At 42.5% G+C, this 19,111-nt stretch overlaps 1 protein-coding gene across 4 annotated transcripts in view; it reads left to right on the top strand.

The window, feature by feature from the left end:
• smoc1 (SPARC related modular calcium binding 1) overlaps window positions 1-19,111 on the top strand; it is a 66,518-nt gene that overhangs the window by 6,084 nt on the left and 41,323 nt on the right. For all 4 annotated transcript variants that reach the window (XR_013792350.1, XM_079529102.1, XM_079529101.1 and 1 more), the window contains exons 2-3: window positions 16,294-16,459; window positions 16,669-16,752. Coding sequence is in view for 3 of the 4 variants with exons in the window: in XM_079529102.1 (XP_079385228.1) it covers window positions 16,294-16,459; window positions 16,669-16,752 (250 nt within the window). In the remaining variant the exon portion in view is untranslated. The remainder of the gene's footprint in view (window positions 1-16,293; window positions 16,460-16,668; window positions 16,753-19,111) is intronic.

Raw genomic sequence — 19,111 nt, 5'->3', positions numbered from 1 at the left:
TGCATGTGTGGCCCACACATGCAAAAATGCATGTAGGCCTACTCACCAGTAAGACGCCTCAGGGCAAGAAGCGAGGTCACGTGCACTAGCCATATATGGAGCGTGTCTTGAGTGTACAGGGTCAGATCAACATATGGAATGTCGGAACAGGAGAAGTTAGCGCTGGTGCTTTGGCATGGGAGGTCAGATCAACATATGGAATGAATTCTGCACTGGCCATCGAGTGTACAGGGTTTGATGAGATCAGATCAACATATGGAATGTCAGGCCAGCTCCATATATGGAGAGCTAAGGGTGGCAGCAGTGGCAGTGTCTTGAGTGTACTGGGTTTGATGAGGGCCCAGGTAGGGCCGGGCCCGGGCCTTCATTTTCGGGCCTGTTGAGAACTCTTGTTTTCGCCGGCTGCACAAATAACTTTGGGGCAGGCCCGTCTAGAGTTAGTCAAAAGGTTCTGACATATATCCATATACTAATATTGATGACATCAGGGATCTCCATATATGGGATTAATTGCGACGGCAGGTCGTATTTACCATGATATGATCCCTGATTTACTATCATCCCTGCTGATGTCATAGTGATGTCACGAGACCTATGTCATAGTGATGTCACGAGACCTGGGCATACTGTATATGGGGGCACGTGAGTGACGTGACGTGACAAAAAATGCAAGGTTTCATAGTTAACTGCGACCTTTGGTCGCAATTATGCTGTAAAGCGCTTTAGTCTTCCAGGTAAAACACTTGCCCACCACAGCAGAGGGCCGGGTTTCCCCTGGCTGCTGTCAGGTGAAAGGAAGCGGCTGGTGTTGGAGGGGTGCGTACTGCGTAGCGTTACTAACAACCATAAATCTGACTACCCAATATTCTGACCCTAGAGCCCCATACTAACGCCTCCCCAAGCCCTAACCTTAACTGCACGCAGAAGCCATGGTGAGTCTTAACCGGCCACATAGTCAGACTAACGGGATATCGGACTAACGTGTGCCCCACTGTCGGGGTAGTATGTACTCTAGGTCTCCATGATTATTGATTAATCGAAAAAAGATGCGATCTCATTTCCGAATGACACCGATTCATGCTGCATTTGCTTCTGAACAATCTGACCGTCATACTTATTGCAAAAAGAATGCTATTATTTGAACATTAACGCAAAATGGATACAGGTCCAAATAACCATGGCTATGTGCCGTGCAGTAGGCTACTTAAAAAGGAGCACAATCATATGTATTATAATTAGCAGTGGTTTGAGAAACATCGAAGTGATGCAAGGTAACCGTATTGTCCTGGGGACAACACTGGGGGAGTTTGGCATAAACCACATTGCACTAAATTGGGGAGAAAATTGGGAAAAACAAACAAGCAAACGCACATACAAGAAAACAGTCAAAAGTACGCATTATTGGTTCAGCAGTGCCTAGTCTCATGGATGTTTGGTTATCGGACAGGATAGCATTTAGGCCTGTTCCTCTTTCCCTGATGACTTAGATAAGGTTGAGTGGATTATCGCATTGATCATTGTGTTCCCAATGCAATTTACAATCCATGTCCTTTGCCAGCTGTTTCTCCCCTGGTTAGTTTTTAACACATAGGTTTATCATGAAGTTTATTTAAGCCATTTCTGCCGCAGTTGACTTCACAAATAAAGCTGAATGAGCAGGAAGGAGAGGGGATGATGTATGACTCAGAGCATAAGCCCACAATGTTGCCAGCAGCTGTGTTGAGCACATTAACGTCAAATATCCCAGCATAGCAGTCACCGGACAAACGGCTTAATTAGTATCAATGTTAAAACAAGCATATAACAAAAAGACTGAAACATTAATAATCACAGACTTTGATGCAGTGTGGGTATTGCTGCTATATGAGCACAAGTCCCGGCCCCTGCTGTGAGTGGCACACACACTTTGCACCTTCTGTGTGAAATTCATCTAGCCCCCTTCGGTTCCTGCCAGTTCACAACATGCGGGAACCCGGTTTTAAGAGTTTACTTTGAAAATGTTAAATTACAGGTTTCTTTTTTAACACAAAGCCTAATTAGAAATTTAAAAGGAGCAGGGGGGGAGGGGGAGAAGGGGGAGGTTTTTCTTTAATACATTCCTTTTTATTTTATTTTTTATTTTTTATAATACAGTTAAGTAAAGTGTGTTAATTGGAACAGCATGGGGGATGGCATTCGCTTTATAGATTTCCTTAAAACAGAAATGCTAATTATCGGACAAAAGTGATTACATTGGCCTGTTAAATCCACAACGGCACACAATTAGTCCTGGCATCAGTGGACTCCTTTAGTTAGCCGATGTAATGTGGTACCTTTCTGCTGGCTCGCTTTTATCCTCTGCACTTCCTCTTTTCTGTGGCTAGCGAGGGAGCGCCGGTGGCTTCTGGCCATTAATCACACAAGGATGTGTAAGATGTGTGTTTGTTTGTGTGGTTATTGTTTATTGTTTTTAGGCCCAAGTGGGATAATGAGACCCTCACACGTTAGAGTGGAGTTGGCACACATAACTCGCCTTTGTCTCTCTTTCAGTTCTCTCTCTGACTCTCTCGCTCACTCTTCCCCCCTCTCATACTCTGACTCTGTTTCTTTCTTCCCTTCATTTTTGATAAATCCTCTTTCTCTCTCTCTCTCTCTCTCTCTCTCTCTCTCTCTCTCTCTCTCTCTCCTCTCCCTTTGCCCCTCTCTCTTGGCCACCTCTTACACCCACTAGTGTATCACCATCTGTGCATGCAGAAAAACATCCTTCCTCCAGAAATGATGTAATTCATGTCAAGGTGTGTGTTCCTGTTAAGATACTCTGCACTGACTGGACAGTTACATGATCCTCCTACAGAATAATTGCATCACTGTGACCTCATTCATGTTTCAGTCATCTCAAGACAACCTTTTAGGTGTCTCTTTATACGGTGTACTCAATTTGATTTAATGGATGAAGTCATGACTTTTCATAGCTTTGTGTTTTCTTTTTTCCATAATTGGCCTGGTCAATGCTTTGCCACATAGAGCATGTTGTGGTCACGCAGTGTATCATTATGTGGTCCAGTTACTTATCAAGCAATATGCTGTATACTCGTATATGACAAATAGAAGGTCAAAGTGATGCTCATTACAAAAAACAGTACTGTTGAAGCCATAAATTAACACTCGGAATTTTGCTGTGTAGTTTCATACCCCAAGAGGAGTTTTGAAAGAGTCTCCTTTTCTAGCTTTGAGATATGATAGCTAGAATGGAGCAGATGTGTGCTTGTGTGATGGGAGCATCAGTACACTGATTTTAGACTATTAGAGAATGTTATTTTCAGTACTACTAGTCGTGTTACATGATGGATAAAGGAAAGATGCTGGGTAGACAGTATGCAGAGCGCATTATCTGGGCTCTAAATTGGCTACAATCTCATTATGCATATGTTTGCAAGCCAGGGTACAAAGCAAGAACTGTACTGCAAGTAAATGGTACGATATGTACATTTTATGTAGGGTTTTATTGTCTGGTTTTAGGAGAAAAACTGTCCAAAGAAATTTACCATAAACTGCACACAAAATATCAATTGGAAAGTAAAACTTTATTGGTTTTATTATGTAAACCATATTTATCTTTCTTATGTGGTCTTTGTTTATTTATTGTCTTTGTTACATTTCATGTAGCTTGCCTTTTCCGCCTTAAGCCTTTTTTAAAGATGTGTTAGTGTATAAAATGATTGTTCTCTAGGTGTATAGGTTATTGTTCCACTCCTGTGGGTCAGGCTGGTATTGGAGCTCTCTGCCAGTGATGGTAAAAAGGCTGCTTCGCTAATGCTGTAATGGTTGCACAATGGGGTCGTATTTCACTTGTTTTATGAGTGGTGGAGACTGAGCTAGGTGCTCTGTGTGCTTCTGACGTTCTGAGTGAGAGGTGAGGGGAGGAAGTACGGAGAGATCTCCGTACTCCCTGTTTCTGTGCTGAGAGTGAGTTGGTGTCCTCAGACCAAACTGTCAGCATTTGGTCTACTTGACCTGTAAAGTAGCTCACATTTCTAATTGCGATTATAGAGAAGATATCCACACAAAAAAGAAGAGGGGAAGTAGGGTAGGTGTCGTGGTCTGTAGGTGTCGTGGCGGGCTATCAGTGGACCACAAAGCCTTGCCCACAACATCATGGGTTAATTTGAGAGTCCCACTCAAGACCATTTGACATCATCCATTGCTCTCTCCCATCTTCCACTGTATCTCTCTGCTCTGAACACTATATAATAAAGCAGAAAAGCTATTAAAAATAACCTTTTAAAAAGTACGTCTCTCAATGTTTGAGCAACGTGTGCAGGAGGCTGAATACGTCAGCATAGTTTCTGTTTACATGGGAAAGGCCTCTCAGCGGTCATTAAAATTGGATTGTTGGCTCAGGGGAGCATTCATCGCTCCATTAAATTGTTTGGCACATTGTCTGGCCACTTTGTAACTCTTTGATGTGTTGGCTGTTATAGTAAAGCATAAAACTTACAATATAATGTATTGTATGTATGTGTATAATGTGATGTATAATGGCGATGAACAGGGAGAAACAGTGTGACGTTTTCACTGTAGTTCTCACTAACTTACATTGTTTCACCAAGCAAAGACGATCAAAAAAAATTCATACACATGAAAACTCATAGGTCATACTGGGTGGGTCTTACACATGGTCATTTTTAGTCTGAAGGACTTTTAGTCTGTTTTCCTTCAGAAGATAATTGTATCCCCTCAAATCCTGGCTAATGCTGTATTTGCTATTTCTGCTATGTGCTAATCTGACTGTTTATACCAGTTACCAGTTGCAAGTAAGTGTATGTAATAGTATTTGTGGGGAACCTGAACGTCTTTCCAAATGAAGATCATTCAGATACTGTAGCACAGGGGTTCTCAACCTATTCTGCATCAGGGCCCACTTGACATTTGAAAATCTTTTACCCTAGTTAGAGAACATCCCATATTAGTAGGTGATTTGACCCAAACAACCCTGTTGTTATTTAAGATTTTTAGTTTTTGCCTTTATTGATAATTACAAGTGAAGATAGACAGGAAAGAGGGAGAGAGAGAAGGGGAGAGACATGCAGCAAAGGTCGTCATGATCGGGACTCGAACACGCAACGCACTGTCAGGCCAGAGCCTATATGTGGCATGCGCCTGGACCACTAGGCCAGCGGGCGCCCCAACCCTGTTGTTATTCACTTGATTGTTCAATTTCTTCCTACATAGAAAATTAAAACTGTGTTCTTGTGATCTTAAAGTTTAGGATTTGAAGGATAACATCTGAACCTATTAATGAATTTGTTTTTGATGGGCTTGGTGGTCCTATAGGGACCACTGACCAGTGACCACTGTGAGACATAGGGTTTGGGTTATTATCAGTGTCAAACCTTAAGAAGTGGGCCTGCTGCTGTGCTGTGAGTCTGTTAAACCAGATTAGATGTGGGACACAGTGTTCTGTTTAGTATTTTTAGCAGCGGTAGTGGCAGCCAGGGCTCTAAAGCATAGCTATCTTTCTGTCCACCACCTTACTTCCAAACAAGATATCTGAAAAATACTGGCTGGATGCAATTGTCTTGGTGACCCCATGCTCCTTTCCTTTGGCACCATGATAGTCAAATATTTTCAACTTGCACACAATTCAGCATATCGTCTCTATCAGGTGGTAACTCAGTATGTTAGTGCTGTTAGTTTCAGGATTCAAATTCAAAAGTAGCAGATCTACAAGCTCGCTTCACATTTCAAAATTGTGGATCTGCTACTTTTGATGCTTTTGTGTGGTCTGTAATATGATCAAGTAGGGTATTAATTTACAAAAAAAGAAAAAGTAAAAAATAAATAAATGTTGAGATAGGAGGTTTCTACCCGACAGCAACACTAACTCCAAATTGAAGGGCCAGGCAGATTGCCATTATACATGCTAAGTGTATTCATGCTCCTGGAGGATGAACTCTTTTTGTGGTACTTCATGACCTTTCCTGTATTTACACACTGTGTCATAATAATCTAATGGCAGATCATGGCCATGACATTTTCTGAGCATATTAATGCTCCACAAAGGATTTAGATTTTGGCGAGCGCATAACCCCCTTTTTTTATCTAGTTATTTAACAAAATGCTCTAGCCAGTGACCAGACGGGAAGCGAACTGTTAGCGGGGTCGGGTGAATTATTTACTCTGGTCCCAGGTCGAAGAGGCTGGATTCCGAGAGTGGTCTGTATAAGTGGCAGGTGGTGATTATATGGTCTGTAGTCTGCTCAGGGTCACCGCACTCGCATGCCTGTCTGTCAAGCCCCACTTCTGCATTGATGCCTTGAAGCGACCAACCCCAGTTCAAAGGCGGTTCAGTGTGGTCCATTGCCGGCGTGGCACATATGGCACCATCTCCTGGGTCTCAGATGTAGCGATGGATGCGGGGGGGCCCGGCTGACTCCCACTTCTGCTTCCACGCTGCTGCCAACCATGCATCTCTGGAGATGTCCTCAGAGGTGGAATTGAGCATCTCTTGTGCTGCCGTGTTGTAGGGGTGGCGGGACTTGAGTCTGCTTGGAGGCGCTGGAGTTGTTGTGGTGTTGTGCAGGATGTGCCAGTCGTGCTTTTGTGCTTTCCTGGCCAGGACGAGGGTGGCACTGCAGCCTCCCATCGGAGGCCTGCCAGTGCTATTCCCGCAAGGACTGGTAGGAGGGACACACTCCGACACAGGGGTGGGCTTCAAGCATCCCGTTACGATTCGGAGGGTGTTGTTAATAGCCACGTCGACCTTTCTCGCATGAGGGCTTCTGCTCCAGACTGGTGCGCAGTATCCTCCCCAAGATCTTAAATGTGATACTGAGCAGTGAGATGGGCCTGTGAGATGGCGCCAAATCTTTGGGAGGTTTAACCTCCGGTAGAATGTTGTGAAGAAAGCACAAAGACAGCCAGATGTTGTGCTCTGGTGGATGACGAACTCTGGGTGGATGTTGTCACGGCCTAGAGATTTGCCCGGCTTGAGCTTGCTCATGGCCTCACTGAGTTCCTCTGCTGTAAATTCTCCTGAGAGGTTGGAATCGACACTGGCCGCTCTCGAGATGCAAGACACCTCACGCGATGTCAGTCCGGCAAAGTCTTTGTCTGCATCTGGGAAGCGGCCTTTCTTCAAGAGCTGGGATGCGATGGCATCTGCGGTGACTGGGCATCTGTGGGGTGTTGTATTTCTGCCCGTAAGCTGGTTCATGGTCTGCCACGCCTTGCGACTAGAATGGGGGAAGTCGATTGATTCGACGACTTCTGTCCATCTGGTCCTGTGGGTGACATCCAGCCTCTGGAGCAGTGCTGCTGCAGTCACGTCTACCTCTTCTCTGGAGCTTGCTCTCTGGTAGTCACACAGGAGGTGGCTGCACTCCTCGTCCCAACCTGGGATGTAGTTCCTGTTATAACCACGTGGGATGATCCTCTTTGCCGCACACAGGAGGACCCGACAGTAGGCTGCATAGGCCGCATCCACATTTGCTGTCTCAGGTCTGGCCGGCTGACCTTCTTCCGTCTCCCAGTTGGCCTTTCAGAAGTTCCATCGCTTGACAGGTTTTCCTGGTACCGGTTCCACCAGTGATGGATGGTCGGTGATGGTCTGTCGGTGATGGTCTGTCTAGGACGCGTCTCTGTTTTGGGTCGTTACTGTGGCAGATGCCGCAGGCCAGGTCCGGGTTGGTGGAGGTATTCCAGGGTGCAGAGAAGAAGGTTGGAGGCTCCTTGGGGTCGTATCCACCGTGTTGTGAGTTTATAGATCTGCTATTTTTGGAGTTTTTATTTTTTACTCATTGGTGATGATGATTTTGAGGCGCTTCATACATGTATGCTACTCAGTAATAGCCTTTTTTTTCACCTTTCCAGACCAGGAGGCTGTGGGTGGTACAGTCAGTGTGACTAAGAAATGACCGTTGTTACCACCGGGTACTGGTGGGAGTGTTCAGTCTTGCTTACACACAATGGTCCCCCCCAAATTCTCCTGATTTACTGCTTTATTGTGACAGAGGAAGTACTGTGGATGGCTAGAAAGAAGCACTATGGGCCATTTCCATTAGGGTTATGACTCTGAGTAAGAGAGGATGGAGTCACTTGCATCTGTGTGTGGGTAGAGAGGCCAGACTCCATGGCTCTGATGGAGCAGATTTAACCTAGGGGAATGGATGGATATATGTCTAAATCACTTTTAGGAATAGCTTGCTACAGATGCATGATTTAATGGTTCACATAGGAGCAGTGTGTTCTTTCCAAAACAGTTTGGCTCTGTACAGACTTACAAAGTTTGGGAAATACCACATAATTGAAATTTTTGGTGTTTTTCTTTTTCTTGGTAGAATTGAGAGTTGACACGGTCAGTGTGTTGAGTGAGTTTCATGAGCCCCGGGCCAATGATACATGTGTATGTTATAAACTCTATTGTGCGATTTGAGATTTATGGGCTTCGATGACAATAAGCATTCTTCTCGTCTATCTCAAAAATGACTTTTTGGCATATTAGTGGTTTTGTTTTTTTTGGTTGGTTGACAACACAGATTTATTTATGTTCTTCGCCAAAGGGGAGGGAATATATTTAACGCAAGTTAAAAATGAAAGGAACTAGTATGTTTTCCTCCCGGTTTGCAGCTCCTCATAACAAAGAGAACATCATGATTTATTTTTTCCCCATTCACTGTCTGACAAGCACTCAACTTCTGCACTTCATCACCAGAGTTTTATTTACCTTATGACCTGCTCAGGAGGACACATTGTTACGATGGGGAGTTTTTGTTTTATTATAGCCCATAAATGATCAATCTAATATTGAAATGTCCTAGTACCTGGCTTGTTTACATCTATAGGATCTTTTATGGAGGTTAGAGAACAACAGTTACATATACTGTAGTACACAGAGAATAGAGTAATACGTAATTTGTTTTCTTGTATATCCCTTTGAGATGCGCATATACATTATTTACAGTACTGTACTGTACATACCTATTTTATCTGTACATTTTACCAGATTGGCACCTGGACCAGCCAAACATTCAGTGACAGTAACACATTGCATGTTGCAGCAACTGATCCTATAACTCTACTCTGCCAGTAACCTTGTTACCTTTTAAATGTTTTTTTTTGTGGCTTTCGCCTTTATTTTTTATTTTTTTATGGAGGGACAGACAGTAGGCTGACAGGAAATGGGGAGAGAGATGGGGGGATGACATGCAGTAAAGGCCGTCGGGATCGGGAGTCGAACCCGCGGCACACTGCCAGACTGGATTACCAGCCAAGGTGCCTGGACTGCTGAGCCACGGCCCAGGCCAGCTTGTTACCTTTTGACCTAATTTGACTTTTGTTTCAGTTTATAGACCATGTCACTGTTAGCATTTCAGGTGAGCTGTGGTGTATGTCTTTGTTCTGTTTTGTTTAAAATGATCTAGGGCATCATCTACACTAGTCCAGTAAACTGTCAGACCTGTCAGCACTTGAATATACAGGACTGAAGTAAGAAAGACACACAAAATCTTTTCCGTTTGTCCAGTTGGATGATTGGCAGGTTATTTCCTAACCAGAATCAAATTTCTTTGCTACGTTCCAGTGTTTTTTCTTCTTGTTTTGCTTATTACAAAAAACAAAACTACATCCAGATTTGTCTGTTTCTTGGTTGTGTGTGTAAAAGAGAAGGAAGGGCAGAACTTGAAAAGCCATTATTAGCAAGCATAGGCTAAATACTATTGTGACTGCGTGATTCATTTTCAAGATTTTCAATACCTTTTCACTTGTTTTGCTGCCTTCAAGTATTTTTTTTACTTTCAATTCATTAAGGGGAGGCGTCATTAGGCGTCCTGTGGCACTGAGTGAGTTAATATACAGACACTACAGACACTGTAAAGCAAGATGTTCATTATTATGAACTACATCAGTGGTTTTCAAACATGTTTCAAAATTATCCAAAATGTTCAAACATTTTTCAATATTTTCCTATAACCTTTGAAAATAGCACATACAAGTTACAAACGCACAACTTGCAACGGCTTGTGAGCTTGTATTTGCTATTTTTAAATATCCAAAGTATAAAATAGGGTTCAAGTAGTTCAACGTATTTTGATGTGATATTAACTCATGTTGCTAGGCAGCGGGCACCCCCTGGAACCCCCCAAGGACCCCTGGGTCTGCATGTCCCTGCTGGACCCCCTGGAACCCCCCAAGGACCCCTGGGTCTACATGTCCCTGCTGGACCCCACTTTGAGAATCACTGCTCTGCATGTATTGTACAGTTGGGTGCCACCGATATTGTCCCTTATTATTTGACCCATTTAGGCCTGACCTCAACATTTTAAAAAATCCTTCTAAATCCTCCAGTTTTCTGAAATAAATATTTTCACGATTTTTCAAAAATAGCAGACCTACAAGCTCGTAGCGCGCCATCTGCTATTTTTCAATAGCTAAATTATAACATAATGTTTAAAACACCAAAAGGGGTTCCCGCCCAAAATGGGTTAACTGTCCTTTTGCGCAGATCACGCAAACCTCAGCAAAAAGAAAAAGACAATATCAATGGCCTCCAACTGTAGCAGGATGTTCATTGATATACACTCTACAGTACACTGTTAAACTTCTGCATTGTGTCTACTGCCTATAGCTACACTGTACAATCTGGAGTGTTCATTTAAACTAACTAATTGGGTAGTTATAGGTGGAGTGTGCCAGATTGCAGCCCTCAATCCACAGGCCTCAGAGGTACATTACATTTGATTACTTACATTACATTGCTGTATCAGTCAGGATTTTATTGTAGAAGGAAAGCAAGAGGGAGGGACAGTCTTGTGGATTTGAACAACAGAAGTGCTTACTGTGGCTCCACAGGCAGGTGTCTTAACCACTACTACGCCATAGGCAGGAGCCATGCTCTTCTTAAAGAAATATTGTGATGCAGTGCAGAGTCGGACAGGAGTATGATGGAAATGTCAGAGATCTGCTACTTAAATGTCCAGCGAGTTGTGAAAACAAAGATTCTGTGGAAAAATGTTTCCAAAAAATGTTTTTATAGGCACATCCTTACAAGTTAGAGAGAAGGGAAATGCATACAGAGTATAATGAAGACTTTCTCAACTGGATTATTATTTCTTTTGACTTTGTGTTATTTCTATAATATGAGTGATACTACTGTACATCACAATCAGATAATAAAATACAGCTGGACAGAATTGAAACTTTGTTGTCCACGTGTTGAAATTTGCCTTTGGCTTCTCTGTGGGAGATCTATAAACAGGCAGTATACATTGAACACACAATCAAATCAGCACTATACTAAAAAGCAACAGAGCTTCCAGTATGGTGGAAAGTGCAAAGATTCAGACAAAATTGCCAATCTACAACCTCACAACGCGTCTCTGTGAGCTTGTAGATTGGCTGTTTCCGGCTGGTTCCAGCAAATGAAGCCTATGACCTAGTATACATGACCTTGTCTTCTGGTCAAAGAGGTACAGTATGTAGGATTGTAGGATGTATAATAAATAGTAAGTGGTTAAAACCCAGGATTTTGTTGTGCAGACAAGGACGTCCAAAATATTGCCTTGTTGTAAATCTCTTAAGAAGGACTTAAGTGATGAATACCCCTGGCCTGGTCATTTGTATACAGTATGTGAGACTCCAGTCATGCACTAGCTCATTGATTACTGCAGTGGTTTGGCTTTGTTACCTTCTGCATGTTGAGCAGGTCTGCCTGATTGCTTTTTATGCTGCTTAGACCGACGGAGAGAATCTGTCTCCAAGCAACATTCCATGTTGTTCAAAATAGTGCTCCTACACACAGAATATATTTTATGAGTTATTTTGTGATTGTGTGTAGTGTACATGTGTGATTGTACGGTATGTGTGCGTGTGCACTGTGCAGATGCAGTGATAGGATTTGGCTTTGCTTGGACTGGAAACTGCCCTTTGTTTCTGGCTGCGTTTCATTTTCCACCACCTTCCTCCCTCTATACCTGCCCTTAATGAGATCTCCTGTGTCAGATCAGAGCTCAGGCCCAGTGTTACATACAGTTCTCTGGTAATTGTTGGAGAGACCTTGGGTGACAAATGCATTCAAAATTGGGTTTTGTTAAATAATTTTTATTCCACGATTTTGTAACCCAAAATTGGGTTTTACGCGCTTGCCTTAGAACCTGACCCCTGACTACTATAATGGTTTGGCATTGGCCATTATTTGACTTTTTTGACGACATCGGTATCGGCATTTATGCAGCCTATGTGTCCCCATGTTTAACCACTTTAAACTTTGAGTCCCTGACATCACCAGGCCACTATTGGCGATACTACTTTAAACGTTGCGTCCCTGACATCACCAGGCCACTATAGGTGATACTACTTTAAACTTTGAGTCCCTGACATCACCAGGCCACTATTGGCGATACTACTTTAAACTTTGAGTCCCTGACATCACCAGTAGGGATGTCGGTAACGGATAATTTCCCATCCGGTTAGCCGACAGGATTAACCGGGTCATTAACGGATAATTGGTTGATTTTTTTTTTTTTTTTTTGGCTACCCCAAATGTAATATGCATGTATAGGCTACATAATTAAAGTTGGTAGACGAAATGGTATACATTTATTTATGCTCCTTTTAAAAAGACAAACAAAAAAGCAACATTTAACAATATAAATAAATTGTTGTAGGCTTAATCATCAATAAACAACGCATCGCATCTGCATGCATGCATCTGCGCGTCTACAGTACAGAGGTCTGCCGGTTCTAGTCCAAAACATAAATAAGTCCAGTCCAGATCTGAGCAGCCTATATCTATAAAGCCACTGGACGCATGGGCTAAGCCTTTTTTTATTATTAAGGAAGATCAGCATGCATGTCACCGTGTTCTGTTTGTTGACTTTTCGCTGACGAGAAAACCCTTAAACATCGATAGCACATGGCTAACTTGATAGCCGGGAGGAGGAGGAGGAGGAAGCGGCGGCGGCTGTAAACGTTCTCCCTCCGGGCCATTAATGGATTTAATAATGTAGGTCTCTGCATTGATACGGTCGACATGTTGTGTTAATCTCGTCTCGCTGTCACTCGCTTAAATTTTGACTACCGCAAAGCTACCGTTGTAGCCAACTAGCCATTTGAAGTACAACAGAGAACTTTGGGACAACGACATTGCGGGGGCAGAAAACAGCGCCCGAGCGCTGCTGTTCATGCAGCCTGGAGTGTGACAAGCTGGCCGGCGCAAATAACAGCAATTTTAGGCATGTGTGCAACATGACAACTGTTTTAAAGTATTGTACAGTGACAACTACAGTCTCTGTAATGTTTATGTTGTACTATTACTAAAAACTATCTAAAATAAAAGGGATTTAAGATCAGAACACGCATTTATTATTATGCAAATTAACCGTAAAGCTGATAAGCATACCCGGATATTTCTTAACGGTCGGCTAACCGGCTAGCCGGTTAACCCCCGACATCCCTAATCACCAGGCCACTATTGGCGATACTACTTTAAACTTTGAGTCCCTGACATCACCAGGCCACTATTGGCGATACTACTTTAAACTTTGAGTCCCTGACATCACCAGGCCACTATTGGCGATACTACTTTAAACGTTGCGTCCCTGACATCACCAGGCCACTATAGGTGATACTACTTTAAACTTTGAGTCCCTGACATCACCAGGCCACTATTGGCGATACTACTTTAAACTTTGAGTCCCTGACATCACCAGGCCACTATTGGCGATACTACTTTAAACTTTGAGTCCCTGACATCACCAGGCCACTATTGGCGATACTACTTTAAACTTTGAGTCCCTGACATCACCAGGCCACTATTGGCGATACTACTTTAAACGTTGCGTCCCTGACATCACCAGGCCACTATTGGCGATACTACTTTAAACTTTGAGTCCCTGACATCACCAGGCCACTATTGGCGATACTACTTTAAACGTTGCGTCCCTGACATCACCAGGCCACTATTGGCGATACTACTTTAAACGTTGCGTCCCTGACATCACCAGGCCACTATTGGCGATACTACTTTAAACGTTGCGTCCCTGACATCACCAGGCCACTATAGGTGATACTACTTTAAACTTTGAGTCCCTGACATCACCAGGCCACTATAGGTGATACTACTTTAAACTTTGCGTCCCTGACATCACCAGGCCACTATTGGCGATACTACTTTAAACGTTGCGTCCCTGACATCACCAGGCCACTATAGGTGATACCTTTCAAAGGTTTTCAAGATTTTTTGAAAAGGTCTTAAGTGGTTAAGTAAAATGAGTTTAGTTTGTGTGTGTATTTTATATTTAATTGTTTGCTTGTTCATCGTATAATTAAAGTTAAATGCTATCTTGTAAATTGAAGTTTCATATTTTCTTCTTTTTTATTTCCTTTAAAAATATGGTTTATGTGAAACACCCATATAGGACATAAGACAATTATATATCAACTTATAAATGCTGTACTATCACTGTAATTACAGGACAATCTGCACAAAACTTGGTGCAAACACTGTTCAGTGGTCTGCCATGACAATATTCACAACAAGGTCCACGTGTGCCCCCCCTTTTTTTATTTATTTTTACAAAATATCGATCAAAACATCAGTAATCATAATCTGACCTATAGATCTGCCATTGGTTGGGATAGTTTTATTTACAGAGAATCAGGCCTAGCAGCTGCAAAAGCACAATCATCGCACACAAGATACCAAGCACTCCCTGCTGAGTCTGGCAATTGCAGGAAATAACTTGCAAAAAAGGAAAATGCATTAGAAATGTTTTGTGTAACGAGGCATTTGAGCAGCTGCAAAAGCAGAATCATTACAGGTAAAGCCGGTGTCTTTTTTCAAGTAGCCTGCATTGCTTGGGGTGAAAAGGTATTTTTAAATGAAGTATGTGCCTAAGTAATTAATTTGCCCTTTTCGGCTTCTTTTTATTTGAGGTAACTCATTGTTTAGTTATTTCAAAACATTGTCTTACCAGCTACAACAGTGTTAATAATACCATCATACACACGATGGGACGAATCGACTGCTTTATGTACCTTTTCAAATAGTTGAATAGTGTTCCACAGCAGTTGGCTCAGGTGTGCATTCATGGCAGATGATTCTGCTGCTGCTCAGTGCACACCTTCTCTTTTTTGTTATTTTGTTTTCTTTTTTTCTTTCTTTTTTTGCTACTTCATGTTTTTGTCCAAGTTTCTGTTTCTCTGAAATCCCTTAGACTTTAGATATATATGTCAGATGGACAGGAAGCCAAGAGTCATTATGCCTGTCAGGGGGAAGACCTCCGTCCAACAGTAGAGTAGAATGAATTCACTAATCGATCATGAGGGAAGATGTGTGTGCAACTGTGCGTACCGGTACGTGTGCGTGTGTTGGGGGGTGTTAGAGAGGATTCCCATTGCATTGGCTTGGCTGCGTTGAAACATAATGATGCTTCTTTCAGACTACCTTCAGCCAAAGATCGACAAGATAAATTAGTGTCCATGTTGAGCTTCCAGTTCCATGTAGAGGCTTGCACACATTGACCACATTACACTAAATGAAGATGGCAATGTCTGATGAGTGTGCGCAGAGCACAGTGATGTATTGTAGAAGGTGTAATTTGTACATTGTTCCAGCCAAATATTATGAGCATGAGATTCCGCTGAATTCAGTTCAGCAACTGTTTACTCAGATGGGGGAAAACGCTGTTTGAAAGGTGTGCTCTGGAAACTAGCGCAAAAAAGGTTGGGTGGAAAGAAACGAGGATGAACGTGAAATAAATGAATGGACTGCATTTTAATATAGAGCCTTTCTCCAAAGCACTTTACAATGTATTTCACATTCACACACCGATGGCAGAGGAAACCATGCAAGGAGCCAACCTGCTCATCAGGAGCAGTTAGGTGTTCAGTGTCTTTGCCAGGAGGAGCCGGGGAAGATTCTAAACTGCTGCCCCATGCATACTGTATAATCAAACTTTATAAGCTCTCTAAATTAAACTTGTAATGTTTGGGATTGGCATTGTTGTGGTTTGGATAGAACTTTCCTGTATGTCTTTGTTACGAGAGACTGGGAGTGTGTGTGTGTGTGTGTGTGTGTGTGTGTGTGTGTGTGTGTGTGTGTGTGTGTGTGTGTGTGTGTGTGTGTGTGTGTGTGTGTGTGTGTGTGTGTGTGTGTGTGTGTGTGTGTGTGTGTGTGTGTGTGTGTGTGTGTGTGTGTGTGTGGATGTTGTGTACTTACACTAATCGATACAATCCCAACATTGTTTTGCACATCACCTCTATTCACACTCAATGTCCTTGCTTGCATTGATTGAGTGTGTATTTCTTTCCCTTCAGTGGCTGATTGGAGACAGGGAGAGTCACTGTGGAATCATCTGCTCGCGGACACAGGGGAAGCCGGTGTGTGGCTCCGATGGGCGGAGCTATGACACAGGCTGTGACCTGCAGAGGGCACGCTGCAAGGACCGCACTCTGGCGCTGGCCCACCGCGGTCGCTGTCGAGGTAAAGGAGCACCAATGTGATATGTACATCATACAGAATCTGATATGTACATCATATGCAAGCAGCATGCACGCACACATCCATGCAGGCAGGCAGGCAGGCACATTAATATTATTCATACCCAAATAGTCATAGAAAACAAGTACTCTATGCATGCCATACAAACGTGCACAGTCTGTTCACTATCTGGTCTTGTGTTTTCTTTTTAGGTAAAAACTGGGTGAGGATCGACCAGCCGCCAGTTGTCCCTGCACCAACCTCCTCTTCTGAGGGACGGGACATGGAGCTGAAAGGTAAGGTCCTTTCCTGACTTCCACCGTAAAAATCCCCCCAATGATTTTGAACAATGGCCTGGCAATAGGCTGGGAACACGTAAGAGGGTGAGTCAAGTCGACTCATAGTTTTGGCGCTGTTTGTTTTCTACCCTCTGGTGCCTCCCAGACTGGTGTGTGTTCTTTTTTGGCTGATCTGAGGAACTTGTCATAGGATTCTCCTAAAAAATGAGGGGATTATTGCCCTCGTTAGTCAGACCTAGTAAACAATTGCCGCAAATGTAATTATTCTCACTGGGGTTCTCATGCTTCATCCTAACCTTAAATGTAAGAGAAAGTATTGTGGAAGTGAAGCATTTGTTCACTTATAAGCCATACTGTTAGGATAATAGTTAATAGTTAATAGATAATAAATGATGTGTGATCATCTATTTTGATATCACTGGATGACTTATGTCTGACTTTAATCTTAATTTAGTTGTAATCAATGATGTATTGTCATCTGCTACCACAGATGCATTAAAGTCATACTGTGTAACCTTTTGAATTCAACAAAAGTATTTTTTTGGTATAATCTTTCAGTGGTATAACCATTCCAAATAAATGTTTCAACTTCTTTTAACACTATTAAACATAATTTTAATGTCACAAATGCTTTAAAAACATAGTTGTAAGGGGTGTCACTAAAGCAGACAATCAACATGCACATACTCGTACCCTGGTGTGTACTGAGAAGCAATAGCGGAAATAGCAGATCTACAAGCACACAATGTGTCAACTCACTCCATTGGCTCCCTGTTAAACATAGAATTGTTTTTAGCTTTTGCTATTTGATTTAAATCTCTCACCACCATAATCCACCCTGAGCTCTGAGGTCAGTCGCTGTTGACAGCTAACAACCCTAAACCTCAAAACCAGAGGTGACCGCGCTTTTGTGGTGGCGGCCCCAGAGCTATGGAATAGATGGAGGGTATGCGTGTGACATCATCATCATACCCGGTCAAGTTATGCGGGAACGCCTACTGAGTGGCAAAAAACTACTTTCTGGCCTTGACAGCCCATACATCCAAACAGAAAAGTCCTATCTGATTGCATGAAACAACGTTAAAGTCACTTTGCCACTCAATTTGCCACTCACTTTATGCATGCGCTTACCCTCTATAGTCCCCCAGTCAAATCTGTCCAGTCCATTGAGATTTTCAAGTCCTTACGTAAAACTCACCTTTTCTCTTTGGCTTTTAACAACATCCGATTTTAAATGTTAGTTTTTCTTTCTTTTTGAGTGGTGCAAACCACTCCAACAACTGGCTTTGTACCCGTGTACCCGTGTTTGTTCGTACCAAAAAAATGAGAATGGTTGCTATGGTTAGCAACCATGTCATAAGAGTACTTATGACATAGATGCTTTCCTGGTTCTAATGTACAGTAACAATAAATGTGTAGTTGCACCACTCAGTTCACACGGGTGTGATTTTTTTTTTGCGTTTAACCAACACATGCTCAATGTACAATCTCTATTTAACTCCTATTTAATTACTCCTTATTTAATGTATACCTTCTGTGTACATAGGTGTCTCCTTTTTGTATAATTTGTTGTTCTTTGTTCTTTGCTTTTACCTGTGCAGCACTTCGGTCAATTAAGGTTGTGTGAAAGGTGCTCTACAAATAAAGTTTGATTTGATAACACTGCTTGAAGATCGTCTATTTTCGGTGAAGAGATTTGCTGTAGAGGCAAAAAAAGAGGGAACCAAGTGTAGACCAATGGGCGACCCCAGTCAACGAAGTATGATAGGTTTAAGTGGTTAAACTTCTCTTCTCCTGTGCAAGCTTTAAACAAGTCTCTCAGCTCTTTACTTTCCAATGTAACTTTCTCTATAAGGAAACCTAAAAAAGAAGTCCTCTTAGTAGCCAACTGACTCTCCTCTAAAAGAAAAAATCAAAAGGAATGCCAACCAGTGGAGTGGGAGTTAGCAGAGCTGAACGAGAAGATGTCTTTCATTTTCCACCCCTCGGTAGGCGTGTAAGTCTTTACAGACTGTGATCATACAACTTCCTCAGTCTGTGGATGCCAGCCATTCAACAACAGCAGAGATTGATAGGGCTAGAGTCAAGGTTGGAACATGGCATTTATGTCATTTGTTTCGGCTCCCATTCCCTTTTAGAGAAACAACAGCAAAATATTTAATTTGGAGTTTTTCATTTTGGCTCACCCTCTATATTGTACATGATTAAATACATGATTTTATTTCACATCTGACTCAAAGTCTAGGAAGGGAACGCTGTGCAAATCTCTCAGGCCGTTTTAATTATAATTATTTAACAAGGCAGGTCAAGAACAAATGTGTGTTTACAATGGCAAGGCCCTAGCCTTTGGAAGGGT

The sequence above is a fragment of the Electrona antarctica genome, assembly GCF_951216825.1.
Source record: "Electrona antarctica genome assembly, chromosome: 18".
Taxonomy (NCBI): Eukaryota; Metazoa; Chordata; class Actinopteri; order Myctophiformes; family Myctophidae; genus Electrona; species Electrona antarctica.
The sequence above is the reverse complement of the archived record's forward strand: the minus strand, read 5'-3'. Positions and strand labels throughout refer to the sequence as shown.